We start from the raw sequence: 15,794 nt of genomic DNA, 5'->3' as shown, positions 1-15,794 counted from the left end.
GGGATTCTCGCTGGCTCGTCGCAACTTTTTCTTTTCAAAGGTTCTGGAGCCCATACGTTGAAGATAGAGTTACTCAAGACCACTAGGAACCCCGGAAAAATGATTGCAGGTCGGGTGATCGCAGGTGAGAGGACAATCTCTTGCTCCAGCGCAGGCGCACGAAGGCCTTGGTGAGCCGATTGTTTAAGCCATCAGCGCGCTCTGACCGCCAGGGTGTGATTGACAGTGCCTCAGCCATGGTCTATGAAGCCTTCGGCTTGGACTTTCACAATTGCGTTTTGGCGTTCTCTACCATGTCCGTTCCACTTCTCAGCATTGTGCGCACATTAGGTTGAGGCTTGGGGAGGCTGCAATTCACCTGGATGCTCGAGCTGCCGATGGTCTGAGTTGCAGGGTTCAACAGCGCTTGTGAGTTCTGGGTGAGACCATGATTCATCGCTGTTGGCTCGACGTAGCGTGTACTGCTATTGCCTCTGTCATGCAGTCCGCAGATCGTGAGCAGGCGCGACGGTACAGCCATGAGAATGGAGCCGCGCTTGCCGTCTGTCGTCACCACTTGTACCACTAATGGTCTCTAACCCAGCTGCGGTGGTCATGCGAAGTCCCGCCCACTCCTGCATCCAGTCTCCATGGTCAATCAACGGGTCCCAACGATCACCACCCTGGACTGTGTTTCTCATTCTTTCACAGCTTCTCCTTCGTCACTCATATCAAACGGTTCTTCCACGACAACAAGACGACTTGCCAAAGCGTCCCCAGCTGCTCCTAAGTGGTGTGATCCTCATCTTCCCCAGAGATCAGTGATACATCCCTCCGCCATTGTATGACAACGACACTGCGACGTAGCGCCCCTTGCCGCTCGTTCAAGCCTTAGCCCTGCGCCAGCTGTGCCTGGTACATGCCTCTAGATCTCAAGACAGATATCACGTACACCACACGCGCCATCACCTGTTCACTGCAACTCTCCTCACTCGTTTCGCCCTTCCACTCAACTACTTTACCTAGTCACTCGTCCACCATCATCGGTCGTCGCTGAAGGGTGACTTCTCGCTGTCCGTCTTCCACGAAGAATAGAACGACGCCGTCTCGATCGCCCTCGATCGGCAGCGGGCTTCTCGTTGATCCGCATTCGCCAGTGGCCTTCCTCCACAGGAAGCGGCCAAAGGTCTTCTTGCGCCTCCCACCATCATGGTCGCCGATCACACCAACGAGCCCCGCAGCTCAATGTCGTTGTCGGAGAGTAATGCTTCCTCATTGTTCACTCGTCGAGGGAACGCGGGAAGCAATGCAGCGGCGTCCAACACCAGGCGTCACAGCACCTATTCATTGCACCGGTTCCCTTCCCTTACTTCAGTGACCGAGCTATTTCAAGGAAGACCCCGAGCTCGGTTGGGACCAACTCATATGCGTCGCAAGATCACCCATCTCTTCAACCCCAACCAGCATCGACGGTCTTCCTCCGACACTGCTTTCCTCTCAGCCGACATTGCATCTGCTCGCCAGGGCATCGCTGCGCCTGTGGTACCCCCGCCTCTGCCACTGGATGGCTCGTCCTTCGTGGACGACTGGTCAGACATCGCCCGCGATATCGAGTGCGCGGTCACCTCCCGCCGGCATCCCACCTCTTCAGTTTCGATTGGTACTCGACCTTACTCCTGCCCTGCTCCGATTTCCTCAGCTGCCCCTATTATATTCGAGGAGCCACCTTCTTTGGCCATGCCTCCCTCTCATCGCAGACATCGCAGTTCTGCAGGGCGCCGAAGCAAGCAGACGATCACCAAGGAACTTGTCCTCTCCAGCGCCAAACCCTCCACCGAAAGCATCAGCCGTGCGCTCTCTGCGATCGTCGAGATTTCCTTCGAAACTGATGTTGTTGATATCGTAGGCTGCCCGAGCATGTCGTGAGTACCCTAAGCCGGCAACGGACAAACATAAACATGCGTGCCTGCGTGACATACCGGTGGCCATCCGCCGACGGTGCCAGATACCCTGATCCGAAACCGTCAACATTGCCACTGACATGACTAACGCCTGCAGAGTAACCTACAGTCTCCCAGGATCCGTCTTCTTGACCTTCCCGGCCTTGCCAGACGTCGACCGTGAGTATGTGCGACTGCTCCACGATGTAAGCGTAGTCCTAGAGGGGAAGGCTGAGTATTGGGATGATTATGGTGCGTGACTGCTATCCCGTTGCACAGGATACGGGTGCACGGTCCTCGTGAATTTCGGGATCCTTGTTTAGCTGACTTGACCCAGGTCGATTCAGCCCCTTTCGCCTATTCACGACCACGCTGCCCCTCATCCCTGCCGATAGCCCGATAACTATCCCCTCCGCAGATGCTGCTTCTGCCGACAGCCCTTTCGTTACAGTACGACTTGACTTTGACCTTCGCCTGCCTGGTTGGCTGCCTCCGTCCATTCAGGTGTCGGGACGAGGTTCATGCGCAGGGGTCGGGTACGGCGTCGTTGCCACGGCGGTCACCAGCTGGTGTGATGGTCACCGGGCCGTCCCGACGCATACACTAGCTGGCCTTCTTCAGAAGTCGTCGTGCTCACGGTACACCGAGTTCACGATCCGCAGGCACCAGATGCCGACGGCGATCATCCCCAACGCTTCTGTTGAGCAGCGCAGTTTCATTCACACCGAGCAACAGACGTTCTCGTACGATATTCACATGGGTACAGCGTTTCTTCCTGTCGAAGCCACCTTCACTGTCCCCGACGTTGTCGATGTCTGGGGGGATGAGCGGGCCCTTAACGTCGGAATCCGAATCCGCATCCAACCCCAAGCGTACCATGCCTATCGCCTCAGTCAAGCGATTTTGCACGGTGGCATGAACGATCCCGACCCAACAGTAGCGTATATCACAGAGTTGGGAATGATTGTGGAAGAGAGGCAGAGATTTTCGTGAGTGCGCACTGAGGAGAAGTGGAAGGTTGATACACTACAGCTCTGCGCCATTCTCTCAGTACACGGATTATTTCCCAGTCCCTCTTGAGCAGCCTGCCTACTCAAGCCAGTTCAGTCTGCTTGGTCCACGGTTTGCTCCCCAAGAAGAGACCGTGTTCTGTCCCAGTCCCAGCGTTCGTTGTCGCAGGGATGTGCTCCGACCGTGCTTGCTCTCGGAGGAAGGTTGCCAACGGCATTTTGTCTTCAGCGATGGTGGGATTGGGCTGAGCGACACCTGGCGTCGCATCAACGTTGTTCTGGTGTTGCCGTCTCGTGACGGCCCCGGCCACTTTCGACCCCGGCCTGGTACTTTCACGCCGTTCGTCCACATCTCGCATGTGCTCAAGACCTTCTGCACACTGCGCACTCCAGGAGTCAATCCCGAGACTCGACCCATCACCTTCACGACGGCGGTCAAGTTTGCCTCGCACCCCGAGACAATGCCGACCTCTGGACTCACCAACCCTCCGCCGTTCCTGCGGTTGTACGACGAGAGCGGCGAGCCCCGTGTACCCGACCCACTTCCTGTGTACGCAAAGAAGGACCCCATGAGTCTAGCGGTGAAAGCGATGCTCCTGCCGTCTGACATTATCATGTCGCGCGAGTCCAGCGAGTCGAGCTCCGCCGAAACGGCCATTTCCGAGCCGCCCAGTCCCGCGCTCAGTGATAGCGCGAATGTCGTCTTGCCCGAGAGTATGCCGCTGCCCGAAACTGCCGCGGTAGCGCTGGCGAATGAGTCCCCGAAGTCAACGCTGGGCCGTGCGAGTGGCTCCCGCCCATGCCACCTCGCGCCTCACACGGTGAACGAACAGGTGTGAACTTCGCCTAGACTCTTCTCCATTCTGTCGCCTGCATTGCTTTCCACCGACCGACCAACCGACCAACCCACATGAGATCAGCCACCACCAGTCAACCTGTAGAAATACCCAACTGTACCTCCTCCTGTCTTGACCTGCACCTGACCCCCTTCCTCTGTTGTCACTCCCTCCTTCTTGGTAGAGCCCTAATGCATCCCCCGGTGTAAAGTACAAGCCACGGCGGCGCCGTCCCCGCTTCGTGTCTCCTGGCATCTACGAGTTCCCAGAGATACGGCTGCCAAGACCGCGACGTTCATAAGTCGACGAGAAGGGGGTGGGGAAGCGGAGCTCCGCACAGTGCCCGATGTCAGCCAGACTTCCAGACCTGCAGACCCACTCCTGCGTCCCTCACCCGTCCCTAACGTACCTAGAAAGTGTACCCGTGCAGATCTCACGTGCCTCATTTCGTCTATGTATGAGTAAAGCAGAGCGGGCCGGCGATGGCCCGCTCCGGCCCGCCACGAAACCGAGGCGACGCATACCTCGGGAGGGGCACAAGACCAAGACGAACTCGAAGCGACGCTCGTAATTAAACGGAATTATCATGCTTTGGAGCTGTCAGTGCACAGCCCATTACGCCGCTCTGATCTGGCGGTGACAGACCCAGTGGCTTGCGTGCATGCGTGCGTAGCCCAAGTGCTGGAATCACGGGGCCCACACCTGCAGGCGATGGGGCCGCGGGGCGATAACGATGCGATAAGATCTCAGTCCTTGCACACCGTTCGATTGTTATCGCGCAATTACGGCCTTTAATTATGACAAGGCTGTGCAAGGTGCTTCGATACGCGCCAAGACCTACCGCCTACCTCTCGCCTGGCCGCTTCCGAGTCCTGGTGCTGCAACAGCTGAATCGGGAATACCAATCTCCCGCATCTGGGAGGCCATGAATGCTCGACATCGGGGCGCCCGGGAAACGAGCGCACGAGCGCTCGGGGTACATGGCGCTGCGCGCTGCGCGCTGATCGTGGAGCTGGGCTCGGGGAGCTAAGCCGAACAACTGTAGAGCTCGTCCTGAGTTCTGAACGAGGCTAGCGAAGACTCTTTCTCTATCCTGCTCACAGGCTTCCATGCGAGGCAGCGAGCTAGCGAACAGAGTGACCCACGCACACCACGGATGCACAATTGCACCACGGATGCACCGGCCCTTACCTCCTTTCCGCTGACCAGAGCAAGCCAAACATAACCATGCATCTTCGAGACCCACCCAAGTTCGCAACTGATGCGACAGGGGGGGGACACGGGAGCAAGTTTATGCGAGTTTACGCCAGTCTGTCACAAATGCTAGACCACGGAATCAGAACGACTGGACATTCGGAAATGTTTACAGAGAAGCTCGAGGATCTCGGGGGCCTGCCGGGCCTGCTTGGGCCTGCCGGACCTGCTGAGCCTTGCCTTCGTCTCGCACGCGAACGTACGCGAAAGGAGTACGTTCTCTCGTCATAACGTTCGGATCCGAGATCAACCAACCCAACCTACCGACACCAGCACCTGCACTCTGTGCAACTCCCAGGCACCAAAGCAACAGGCACCCAAAACTATCTGGCTAGGCACTCGGGGATGTGACTCGGCGCGCACGCCCGTCTTGCCTGGGCACGTGCGGTGCAGGTGTGCTCCGCTCCTTTGCTGTGCTCGCTAGAGTTGCTCCACCTGCCCAAACTTACGTTCAAATTATGCTCCGGGGGCTATGCAACTGGGATATGCGTACATACATGGCAAGAAAGTGACAGTACACGAGAACTACGAAACTAAGAAGAAATAGCAGAAAAATTGTTCGTGGGGCTTGAACAGCTGAACCCAGTCGAGACACTGGGATCGGTGGAGTTCTATGAAATGCGGATTGAAGGCACAAGTGTCCGGGCACTAAGGCGAAAGGAGGACAGGGTAGGGATATGGATACACCTGAATGGGGGAAGTGGAACAGAGCAAGACGAGAGGAGTGAGGAGTGAGGAGTCGTGCCGACCTCGGCCCCTCAAACCTTGGAACCGGCGGGCCGGCCGGACCACCCACCGAGCCACAGTCTGTAACCGTCACAGCGGGCTTCTGATCCCCGCTCTTGCCTATCTCGGACCCGGGTGTCTATCGTGTGGCAGCAGGATGCAGGCTGCGTGCCAACGCTATGGGATCGCACGGGCACAGCACAGCACCACAGTTGGCCGAATCGGCTGTCCACCTGATGCTGTCATGTGGCACTGCTGCGGGCGGCCGAGAGCCGCCGAGGTATGCAAAGGCTCACCGTTGCGACGGGCAGCGGGCACCAGAATTCTGGCGCAGCGGTGCATTTCCGGATGCCCGCAAGGACGGAGTCAGGGAGGCGGAGCAGATTGATTCCAGCTGGAGCTCCGCGAGCAGAGAGGGCGCAGGTTGCGATGAGGCTGGAAAAAATTGCCCGCTTTTGGCGCAACGCTGTGGAGCTGCACTGCCTTGCTCTCGGACGAGCTGGTGCGGCCACAGTTGGCCCACGCAGCAGCGGACCGATGTTTGCCCGGACGAAGTCGTCTGCACAGCTGGTGCGCCGAATGTGACTCTCTACAAGCGGGAGACAAGGGAGAGGGGTGCGTGGCCGCCATTCGCGATTGACTCGCGATAGACTGGCGGAAGAGGATGGGCGGTGCAAACCCACGACACAGCCGAGATTGTGGAGATGGACACTACTCGGGGGAGGTGGACAATCTTATCATGGCGACTGAGTGTCGGTTGTGCTCAATCGAGGAAGGCAGAGGGAGGCAGTGCCAGGGCAGTGGACTGCGATGCAGTGCAGATGGCCCACGAGAAGCCCACCAAGCGAAGGTCAAGGCGCCATGAAAGATCAGCGCGGAGGCTCCATCGAGAGCCTAGGCTGATCCCATAGGTGAGAAGATCACACAGTCAGGCGGTGAAAATTTCTGGAGCTCGTCAGTACGTCACTCGACGAGATGCGATGATCAGTAAAACGAACCTTCAGTGCCCGTGGACCGACTGGGAGCGATGATGTTCCAGCAAGATTCGCCTGCATTCCCCTCCCACTTCTCTGCAGAATCAAGGCTGCACCGCGAGGGCAAGACTGAGCACCAAGATTATCTTATCGTCAGCCACGTCGTTGGCGCAGATGCCTGCCACTCACGATCATTTTTTTCTTTCCACTTTTGGTATCGAGATGATCAAGGCGTATCGAACAAGTGTGATAGTTGTACATACAATGTCGAAACAAGCAGCGTTGCGGAAGATGTGGTGTCACGCGAGGCTCGCAGGTGACACGGTGGGCGACAGTGATGTCGCGAGCACGGTCGTCGAAGGCTTGGAGGCGTTGCAGACGCAGGCTGCTCCTGCACAGACTCTCATGACGGGACTGCCCCAAGGCAGCGAGCGGGCCTGAAGCCAGGTCACCTGCGAAGGTCAGCCCAGGCTCAAGCCCTGAAGTGGGAGCACACCGCACACTCAGAGGGAGGGGACAAAATCCTGGGATGGGGGTGACACGGGCTGCGCCACTCAAGAGCTGGTGGCGCAAATGCGCGACCACAGACCACAGCAACATGGAGTGCTGATCCTTGACCGTAAACCCGTTCCTACGACAGCAGGTGGTCAAGAAAAGCTACGCCGAGAAGAAGAGGGACGGTGGTGGGATTCTCCAGGTCGCGGTGGCTGCGCCGCCGGATGCTCCTGGAGACCTCGGAACTGGGGATAGCGCATTACCTTGTCTCTGGGAGCCCACATGTAGCTGGGGTCGAGCTGATTGGGCTCATCGTCGCGGACGAGCTCGAGAACGTCGTCGTCCTCGTGTTCCGAAATGGTTCGCTTCCTTCCCGCCACGCGAGGCTGTTGACCGCTTTGACCGCTGTCGGACCTGGACGGAGGCTGAGAGGGAAGGCACGCATCAGAGTTAACCCCTGGAGATGCTGTCAAACTCTGAGCAGGGAGGAAGGCCGCAGTCGACGACGAGGAAGAAGTCATCAGGGGAGGAGACAGCGGTGAGTGGAACAGAGGCTCCAAGGGAGGAGGAGGCACCGACCGACTTCCCATGGCCGAGGGAAGAACAGGGAGGCTGTGGGCATGCCCAGGTGGCGGGGGAGGCACGACGATGGCCGTCTCCCAAGTGGATAGCTCCAATGCATTAGGAGGGGCATGCATGGGGTGAGAGAAGGCCACACCATGCTGAGCTTCAAAAGCCAGTCCAGTCCAGTCATCAAACGGTGGTGCACTCCATCCATGGACGGGGTGAACGGTGGGTGATGGGATAGGTGCAGGAGGAACAAAGCTCGCCGTGGGACCGGGATGGCCGTTGTGTCCCGTCATGTTGAACTGGTGACCACCAAACATGGGCATCATCGCCGGAGGATTGGGAGGCACACTCGATCCACTGCTGCCGCCGGGCGTTGCCACGCTGGGCGATCGCGGCATGCTCGCACGACGAGCTTGAGGCTGAGGCACGGGGGTCGGCGCAGTGTTCTGGAACCCGTCACTGCCGAACATCTTCTTTGCCTCCTCGATCCGCTTTCCACCTTTGTTCGGTTTTGCTGGGTTGACGATCTGGTTCGTCGTGCAACGAATGCCCTTCGAGACACAATTGGTGCAGGAGACATCGGGGTTCTCGCGGACAAGAACGTGCAGAGGACGCTCAGGGCCGCCGTCCTTGGGCGTGAGGAGAGCGAGCATATCGCACCTGCGGAGTGTTGTCAGCAACAAGACACGTTACCTGGTTGTCTCAAGCGAGGAGGGCGGAGGGAAGACAACGTACTTGACTCGACGAAGGCGGCAGGAGTCGCACGCTACATTCTGGCCTGCTCATGTCAGTGATCGGTCGAGGTATACGGACAAAGCAACTCACGCCTCTTCTTGCGTTCTGGCTGCTCCGACATAGCGCACGCAGAGGCGAGGAAGGAAGTCGAGGAAGGTCGGTCGGAGGAGCGATGCCGCCAGAAACAAGTGAGTGCCACCGGTGGTTGTAGGAGGTGGAGGTTGCCCAGTCGGGGAACCGAAAGTGAGGGCAGTGGGATCTCCGGACTGATAGATGATCGATTGAAAAGCAGGAAACTGTCGCCAGTGCGGTTTTGCAGACGTCGCCGGAGGAGTTGATGCTCGTGAGAGAGAAGGAGATGACAGAGGTGGCAGAGTCAAGTTGACGAGGAGGTGAGCTGCGAATGCAGGCAAGTGCCGGCAAGTGCTGGTGCAAGTGCAGGTACGGGCGGGCAGTTGGATGGTGCGGGTCGAGGGGAAGGACGGCGGAGGCGTGAGGGTCGAGGTATTGAGGGGTTGAGGGATAGAGGGATTGAGGAATTGAGGGACGTCCAGGGAAGATGTGAGGGGAAGTGATGTGAGGGGTGAGGGGGTGGGGAGAGGACTGGGGAGGACGAGTGAGGGATCGAGGGAGGGTGTGAGGGCATTCGAGGATAAAGTTGGGAGCGGTTATATCAACTTGAGCCTCTATCTCATCACTTCAGGCACACACGCGTAGAGGCACACTTCGGTCAGACCTCTTCAGCGCGTAGGAGCAGAGCTTCCGACCCAGACCTCAGCAGAACGTCAGACACGTCAACCCGCAGAGACACACAACGACCCAACGACTCTGCACAAGCACAGGCACTGGCGTCTCTCTGCCCGTGTCTTGCTCAATGCAGGCAATGCAGCCCTGCTGCTCTTGCTCAGGCGGGCTTGCCGGCGTCCCGGGTCATGGGCACACCGGAATCCAGATCTGTGTCCGCCCGTGCCGCTCCAGCACTCGGGCTCCAATCTCTCTCGGATCGTCCTTCCTTGGTTTCGGCTCTTCCTCTGGCATGACGAACGTCGACATAATCCCGACCCGCCGATGATGGGTCGTCGGAGGCATGATGCTTCATTAAGCTGTGGACCAGAAAGCGCGCGACGTCAAACTTTCGAAACACCGCACTTCGGACTGGCGTCATGGGGGCACAGCCCGTCGCCGGTGCACATCGAATGCGTGCCGTGTTGGGGTAGGGAAGGTCTGGTAGTGTTCCAAAACCATACGGTTGGGACGCGGTTCTTCATGCCAGTGTCCAAGTCAACTTTCGTCATTCGATGGCTTCTGGTCTTGTTTTCCTGTCTGGCTGTCTCTAATCCGTGGACCTTCGGAGCGAGATTCCAGCCCGTCAGCTCTAGGTACGACATCCATCGCGGGCGTCGCCATGAGTGCTCTGCTGTGCGTCACGACCTGTGTGCTCGCTGTGTAAGTGTGCAGTCATGTTAGAGCCGCGGTGAGACAAGTGTTGCAATTCTGCGATCGTTCGTGCCACTAGGAACCTCCGAGTTCCATGTCTTCCGTCCTTCCGAACACTGCATCACCCGCCCTCATCACCACTCCACTTCACTCCCCGTCTAAGGCTCGCCGAACCTGTTTCAACCTTGAGATCCAGACAACTCCAGGCATGCGGACGTGCCGATCTGAAATCCCCACCACCGTACGACCATCTCATGTTCGCGTGCTCGTGCTCTGTCTCATGTTAGCCGGCGAGTCCGCCACTGACGTCTTGACGCACCCCATGAAACCGTTCTCCGTGATCACCATCCTCCGTTCCTTCATTCCGCTCCATCCATTCTTTCGATCTCTTGTCACTTCATCGTCGACAACAAACGTTCCCGCCAGCGGGGCGCTTGCCCATACGTCATCGGCAAACGCCCACCATGCGATGTCTTCACAAAACGTTAACATATCGTATTGGCCGTCCCGTTCGGGTGACGACTCATCGCAAGAACTTCTGAAGGAAGACACACAGGTGGGGGCGCCTATCCACTATCCGCATGTCGATCATCATCACCATGATGTCACGTCGGGTCGGCGCACGGACCCCATCGATTTCATCGCACTCGGCGCCGTTGCAAACAGACGATCAAAGGAATGTCATCGCCGCTGCCTTTCCTCTTCCATCTCGACAAGCGCAACACTCCATGGGGTTCCTCTTTACTCATTCCTTCCTCGCGCTTGTCGAGCTGCTTTGGAATCGACGGAATCGCTCCTCCCACTTCTCTGGAACCGAGGTCACAGCCTCGCCTCTTTCTGGCACGGACTCCGGTCGCGAAACACCGCGCTCAACAAACTCAAATGAACGGTGCCTGCCAAGCGTTCGAATGCGCACTGGCTCGAACGAACCAAAAGAGTGTTCAAGAGGTCTGGGTCCAAAAGCCTGACGCTTAATGCACACTTTGCAGTTTGCTTGCGACGGCCCCTAGTTGGTTCCTACAGGCGTCGTACCCTTCCAATTGCTAGGCCATGGCTGCTTGATTCCGCTATTCCATCCATAGCCCGCCAATGCCCACCGCCTCTCATCAGCTGCTCACGTCACCAAGTCATCTGATGGTGCTGCTGGGTACGCTTAATCCCAGGTTCTTACGTTCTTGAATGGTGATGGATTCAAGGGCAGTGTCGCAGAGTCGAGCGACCCACCCTTCCGGTCCGGATACCGTCCACGTTTCGTCCGTTCACTCCCCTCGTTCTCCATTGGCCTCCATCACCGACCACCAACCGCTTTCTGCTAATGCGATTCAATGTTGGCCCCGTCACGCTTACCTGCCCTAGATCTCACACCCCCCACAGAGCCTCTCTGCGCACGCCTCCAGCACGCCTGTCCCAGCTGTCCCTGCTGATTTCCACTCGATCACCCCCGGTCCAGTTGATACACGTCGTGTACGAGCTCAAATGCAACTATCGCCCACTTGCCGACCGATATAGAGCTCCGGAGCCGACCAGTTATGGAACGCCTGAACGCAAACTTTCCGGCACACCCCCTGCTTCAAATGTGCTTCAACAGTGTGCGTGCTATGGAACTCCCGTCTCATCTAGCTTCGTCTGCGTCGGTCCCCAGAACGTCCACAAACCTTGATTGGGGGATTAACGTTACTTAATTAACCAAAGTCCCGGGCCATGGCCGGCCATAGGGTTGTGACCGCTGGCTCGAGAGCAGAGCCTCGTCCCTAGAAAGTAGGTTGAAGCAACATTTCCTGGATCTTTCGGATCCGAAGTAACTGTCCTGGCAAGCCCGGGTGATCATCAACTGCACCACAGGGGCGACCTCAGCGACGCCCGACCGACCCGAAGGTCGCTCCTCCCCACGCTTCGAGCGCGGAAGCCCCGCGCAAGATTTGTTCGGATCCACGCAACGTTCCCTGACTCCTCTTCCCTGTCCACGTCCCCTGGCTCTGCGACCCTCAACCCTCTCGCAATAGTTGCTCCGACACCTGCCTGACATGGACAGGCGGCTGGCCCCGTGCTGTACGGAAGGAGAGTCAGGCTGAATAGGCAGGCGATGCCAGCTGGGCTGTGGCGCACTGCCTGGTGCGCGGTCGCGCGTGGTTGTGCCCGCTCGTGGACGTCGTGCTCTGTCGCGTGTCAAGTGTACATCGCGCCGAGGCAAGCGTTACGAGAGAAGTTCCTGGGTGAGTCGCTGTTAATCCAATGCAACGCTGAGGAGGGTCCGCCGGAGAGTCGGAGAGCGGATAGTGGAGGGGCAAGATCCGAGCGAAATGAGGCCAGCCGACCCATGCGGCAACAGTGCCGCCTCGCAGTCGTTTTGCAGTTGGCAGCTGACTCCTTCGGCGATGCCAGTTCATCGCCTTTCGGCAATAGATGGTAGTCGATGGCTACACGGGTCGGTATTCGGCCACCACTGTACGATAATGATAATGGCATTGCTTGATCGCAAAATCTGACAACACCAGTTCCTCACTTGATCTTCGGTTGCTGTAATACGTCAAGCATTGCAGACTTCTCCGCATTTGCTCAGTCAAGGTTGGACAACCTTGGCGCGCGCTATATTTGAGGGACCGGCAGTGTGGAGGCAGGGACAGAGTATCACGCCTTGGCTGGCTTGGCTGACTATGATTTGCGGCGGAATCGAACGGTTGCCATGTGCCTCCCAACATCACCACGCGATCCACCTTTTCCATCGTCTTCTCAAGCTTGCGTTCATCCAACCCTCGCTATCTAACCTGACAACCCTTCTCTTATCAGCTAATCTCACTGCTTCTAACATGCGCCCTCCGTCGCCTTCTCATTGTTGATCCACAGTCACAGTCATAGCCATCATGCCAACGAGTCAACACTACTCACTCCTGACCCGCGATGTCTGTCGGCTGAGAATCGATCGGGCTCGACTCGGTTCGTATCATGCACTCAACTAAGGCGCACTAGGCGAACCTCCTCTCGCGGAGCGTCAACGGCATCGACATGCTCGAAAGTTCGGAAGAGGGGCTCGAGGACGAGATGCGAGAAGGGGCCATGACTTCGCGATGAGTGGTGCGCTAAAAGTATCCGGATATCCACCCCTGTGTGCAATACACCATTGTCTACGTCTTGAGGTTCGGTTCAAGACTCCCTACAATGCCTCCTAAGGGCTCTCCCGCTGGCCGTACAGATGCTGTCACCATCGCTTTGGTCCTGCAGGTGCCTTTGCTACACTTGAGATAGCGTGGCTTTCTTATCTCTAGCCCGGAGCCGAGGTTATCTTCGGACCCCTCATCGAGCTGAATTTGATCTGTAAACTTGGGTGCGTAAGTGTCTTATCCATGCTCACATCCACCAATACCACAACCGGTATAGCCCGGACCCTCGCGTGCCTACTCACAACCCCTCTCCAGCCCTTGTCATCCGTCTCTCTGCTCCGCCTGGACCCACCTGAGGCGCACTCTGACTCAGAGGAACTCCGCGCTGCGGCTGTATTCGCCACCTGATCGCTATGCCTCCCGAGTACGCCTTCCCAAGAACGAGCTGGACCGGCGTCTACCTCGGCTTCCCGCCCTACAAGCCAGACGAGTATGCCTATCAGCCTACTTCCACCGCGAACCGGGCCAGCTTGGCGTGCGCGCGGGCCATAGACGCTGGAGACGGGACGCACCATCCCTCCCTCTCCCTTACGGACGTTTGAGATTGCCGAGCTGGGCCGATATGCTGCCGCATACTTCACTCACACCATTGTTGAGGTGAAGGAGGAGGCCAAGGCAGGCGTCGCGAGTGAGCGGCATGAGGATGCAGCACAGGAAGGGTCAGCTGGGGGCAGCCGCTCGGAGTCGCTGGCGTCGCGCAAGGACAGTCCAAGAGAGGTGAAGGTGAACCCTTCCGCTGCGGCTGTGTTCTAGGAATCTCCGCTTGAACAGATTGCTCTTAGCCTCCACTTGCAGCCAACAGGTAGATTTCAGCAAACAACTTCTCTCTGCTACATGTTCTTGTGTTCATCTGACCAGCACGCTTTCACGAACATTCTGACTCCTGTTAACCCTGCAGAACCGACAAGCCGATGGCAGAGCATGAAAAGGGAGCGCGGCGTTTCCATCCACAGCGCAGCGGTCGTGATCCTCTCCCTTTTCTATCCGGTGTGGCGGGGTCAGCAGCCGTGTCTGAAAGTGCAAGTTTTCAGCCACCCCTCGACAGCAGCGGCATCTTCGCTCGGTAGGACCATGGGACGTTGATGCGGCTAGCTGCGAGGACTGCGGAGACCGCACCGGCTGGACCTGCTGGAGAGGCTGAGCAGGCTGAACATACTCGATAGACTGCGGGCTTGCGGCATCAGCCTTGGTCGCAGCTGACGCTTGCACGTCTGTCTGCCAGAAGCCTGATCAGCCCTCAGAAGGATGCTCCGTGGGCCGTTTATTCTGCCAATGCGAGCGACCACAGTACACAGCGCGCCTTGCCTAAAGCCACCCAACTAACACTGTATGAAAGGGGCAACAGTCCCAACTCTGACAGACAGTTGCTAGCTGTTGGATAGGTACATGCTGGACCGGAGCGTCACTTTACACGGTACCAATGTATCGAGTGGCGGATCGCTGGGTGGCATCAGGCTGACGAAGGAGTGCTGATCGGCTTTCGCCCCATAGGGTCTGAACAGCTGCGATATTCAGTATCATGCGCCCGAAGCGCGTAGCAACCGGCGCAGCCACCAGCCGTTTGGAAGCATGCCTGGCGCAGCGCGCAGCTACATAGTGCAGATCGGCACATAAACAACACCGTCCACATCGGAAACTCACAACTCTCACAAACACACTCACACTTTTCCACCGTCCAGTCTTCATCTTCCAAGTCATTCCTGGCTGACATCACTCCGTCACAGCCCCGACACTAAGCTCCTGCAGAAACCGCCAAGCATGCCGCTCACCTTCCCCCGCACAGACTGGACGGGCGTCGGCTTCGGCTTCCCCCCCCATGAAGAGGGACAGTACGTGTACGAGCTAGCCTATGCGGCGTACAAAGCCAGCATCGCCTGGAAACGAGCCGAGGAGAGCGGGGACTGGACCCTCATCGACAGATACTGTTGGCAATTGTGCGTGTACGACAAGGCGATTGAGCTGTAAGTCTCCCTCACTCACTGTCACTAACGGAAGAAATCTCCGGTACCAGACGAAGCGGGTACGAACCCCCCCCCGCCCGTCGGCCGATCATGACCTACGCAGACTGGGAAGAAGATATGGACGAGCTGATCGGGGGCGTATACGACGTCGTAAGTATCCCAAGCCCTCCACACACGTCGTACGCTGACAGCAGGCCCGGGCAGGCATACCCACGCCCCTCTCCCCGCCCACAGTCGCGGAGATCCAGCCCTTCATCCTCGCCGCACTCCGGTACAGGGCCCGCGCAACGACACTGCTCGACGACGAAGTACCCCCGCGCGTAGCGCGGCCGTTCGAGCTGAGCGAATTGGGCCGCTTCGCAGCCATGTATCACAACTTCATCCACGTCGAGGAGTGGGAGGACGAGGAGGGGAATCCGCGCACGAGGCGGCGGCGTATCGAGGAGAAGCGGTATCCTGAGCCCTGCTACGAGACCGAGCCCGCCGAGCCCGCCGAGCCTGCAGAGCCCGCAGAGCCCACAGAATCGGCCGAGGCCGCGGAATCGCTAGCCGCCCCTTAGGGCTGGTTTAAGGCGACGCCGAGGTTGGCGCCGAGGGGACCCGAGCTGGAGACTGACGAGGTTCCGCCTGGATATCGTTATCTGGTGCCTGGAACCGGACTGGCATGCTGGGCTTTGTTGTGGGTATCGTGAGAGTGCGGATCCGCCGCCAAGCTGATG

The 15,794-nt window shown here is 58.2% G+C and overlaps 5 protein-coding genes across 5 annotated transcripts; 4 read left to right on the top strand and 1 right to left on the bottom strand.

Moving 5' to 3' along the window:
• Positions 1–1,188: 1,188 nt before the first annotated feature.
• A1Q1_02600 (uncharacterized protein) lies at positions 1,189–3,768 on the top strand (the record flags this gene model as incomplete). Its single annotated transcript, XM_014323861.1, has 4 exons — positions 1,189–1,901; positions 2,038–2,171; positions 2,257–2,908; positions 2,952–3,768. The coding sequence occupies 4 exons, from the start codon at positions 1,189–1,191 to the stop codon at positions 3,766–3,768; spliced, it is 2,316 nt and encodes a 771-aa protein (XP_014179336.1).
• Positions 3,769–7,366: 3,598 nt separating this feature from the next.
• A1Q1_02599 (uncharacterized protein) lies at positions 7,367–8,640 on the bottom strand (the record flags this gene model as incomplete). Its single annotated transcript, XM_014323860.1, has 3 exons — positions 7,367–8,444; positions 8,520–8,562; positions 8,610–8,640. 3 exons carry the CDS (start codon positions 8,638–8,640, stop codon positions 7,367–7,369), a joined length of 1,152 nt encoding a protein of 383 aa, XP_014179335.1.
• Positions 8,641–10,050: 1,410 nt separating this feature from the next.
• On the top strand, positions 10,051–10,842 carry A1Q1_02598 (uncharacterized protein; the record flags this gene model as incomplete). The annotated part of the gene is made up of 1 exon (XM_014323859.1): positions 10,051–10,842. One exon carries the CDS (start codon positions 10,051–10,053, stop codon positions 10,840–10,842), a length of 792 nt encoding a protein of 263 aa, XP_014179334.1.
• A 2,270-nt stretch (positions 10,843–13,112) lies between these two features.
• Positions 13,113–13,410, top strand: A1Q1_02597 (uncharacterized protein; the record flags this gene model as incomplete). The annotated part of the gene is made up of 3 exons (XM_014323858.1): positions 13,113–13,175; positions 13,220–13,278; positions 13,332–13,410. The coding sequence occupies 3 exons, from the start codon at positions 13,113–13,115 to the stop codon at positions 13,408–13,410; spliced, it is 201 nt and encodes a 66-aa protein (XP_014179333.1).
• A 1,462-nt stretch (positions 13,411–14,872) lies between these two features.
• Positions 14,873–15,635, top strand: A1Q1_02596 (uncharacterized protein; the record flags this gene model as incomplete). The annotated part of the gene is made up of 3 exons (XM_014323857.1): positions 14,873–15,075; positions 15,126–15,225; positions 15,267–15,635. 3 exons carry the CDS (start codon positions 14,873–14,875, stop codon positions 15,633–15,635), a joined length of 672 nt encoding a protein of 223 aa, XP_014179332.1.
• Between the last annotated feature and the right edge of the window lie 159 nt (positions 15,636–15,794).

This window comes from Trichosporon asahii, assembly GCF_000293215.1.
Source record: "Trichosporon asahii var. asahii CBS 2479 unplaced genomic scaffold scaffold00051, whole genome shotgun sequence".
Taxonomy (NCBI): Eukaryota; Fungi; Basidiomycota; class Tremellomycetes; order Trichosporonales; family Trichosporonaceae; genus Trichosporon; species Trichosporon asahii.
This window is presented reverse-complemented; position numbering and strand designations above follow the sequence as displayed.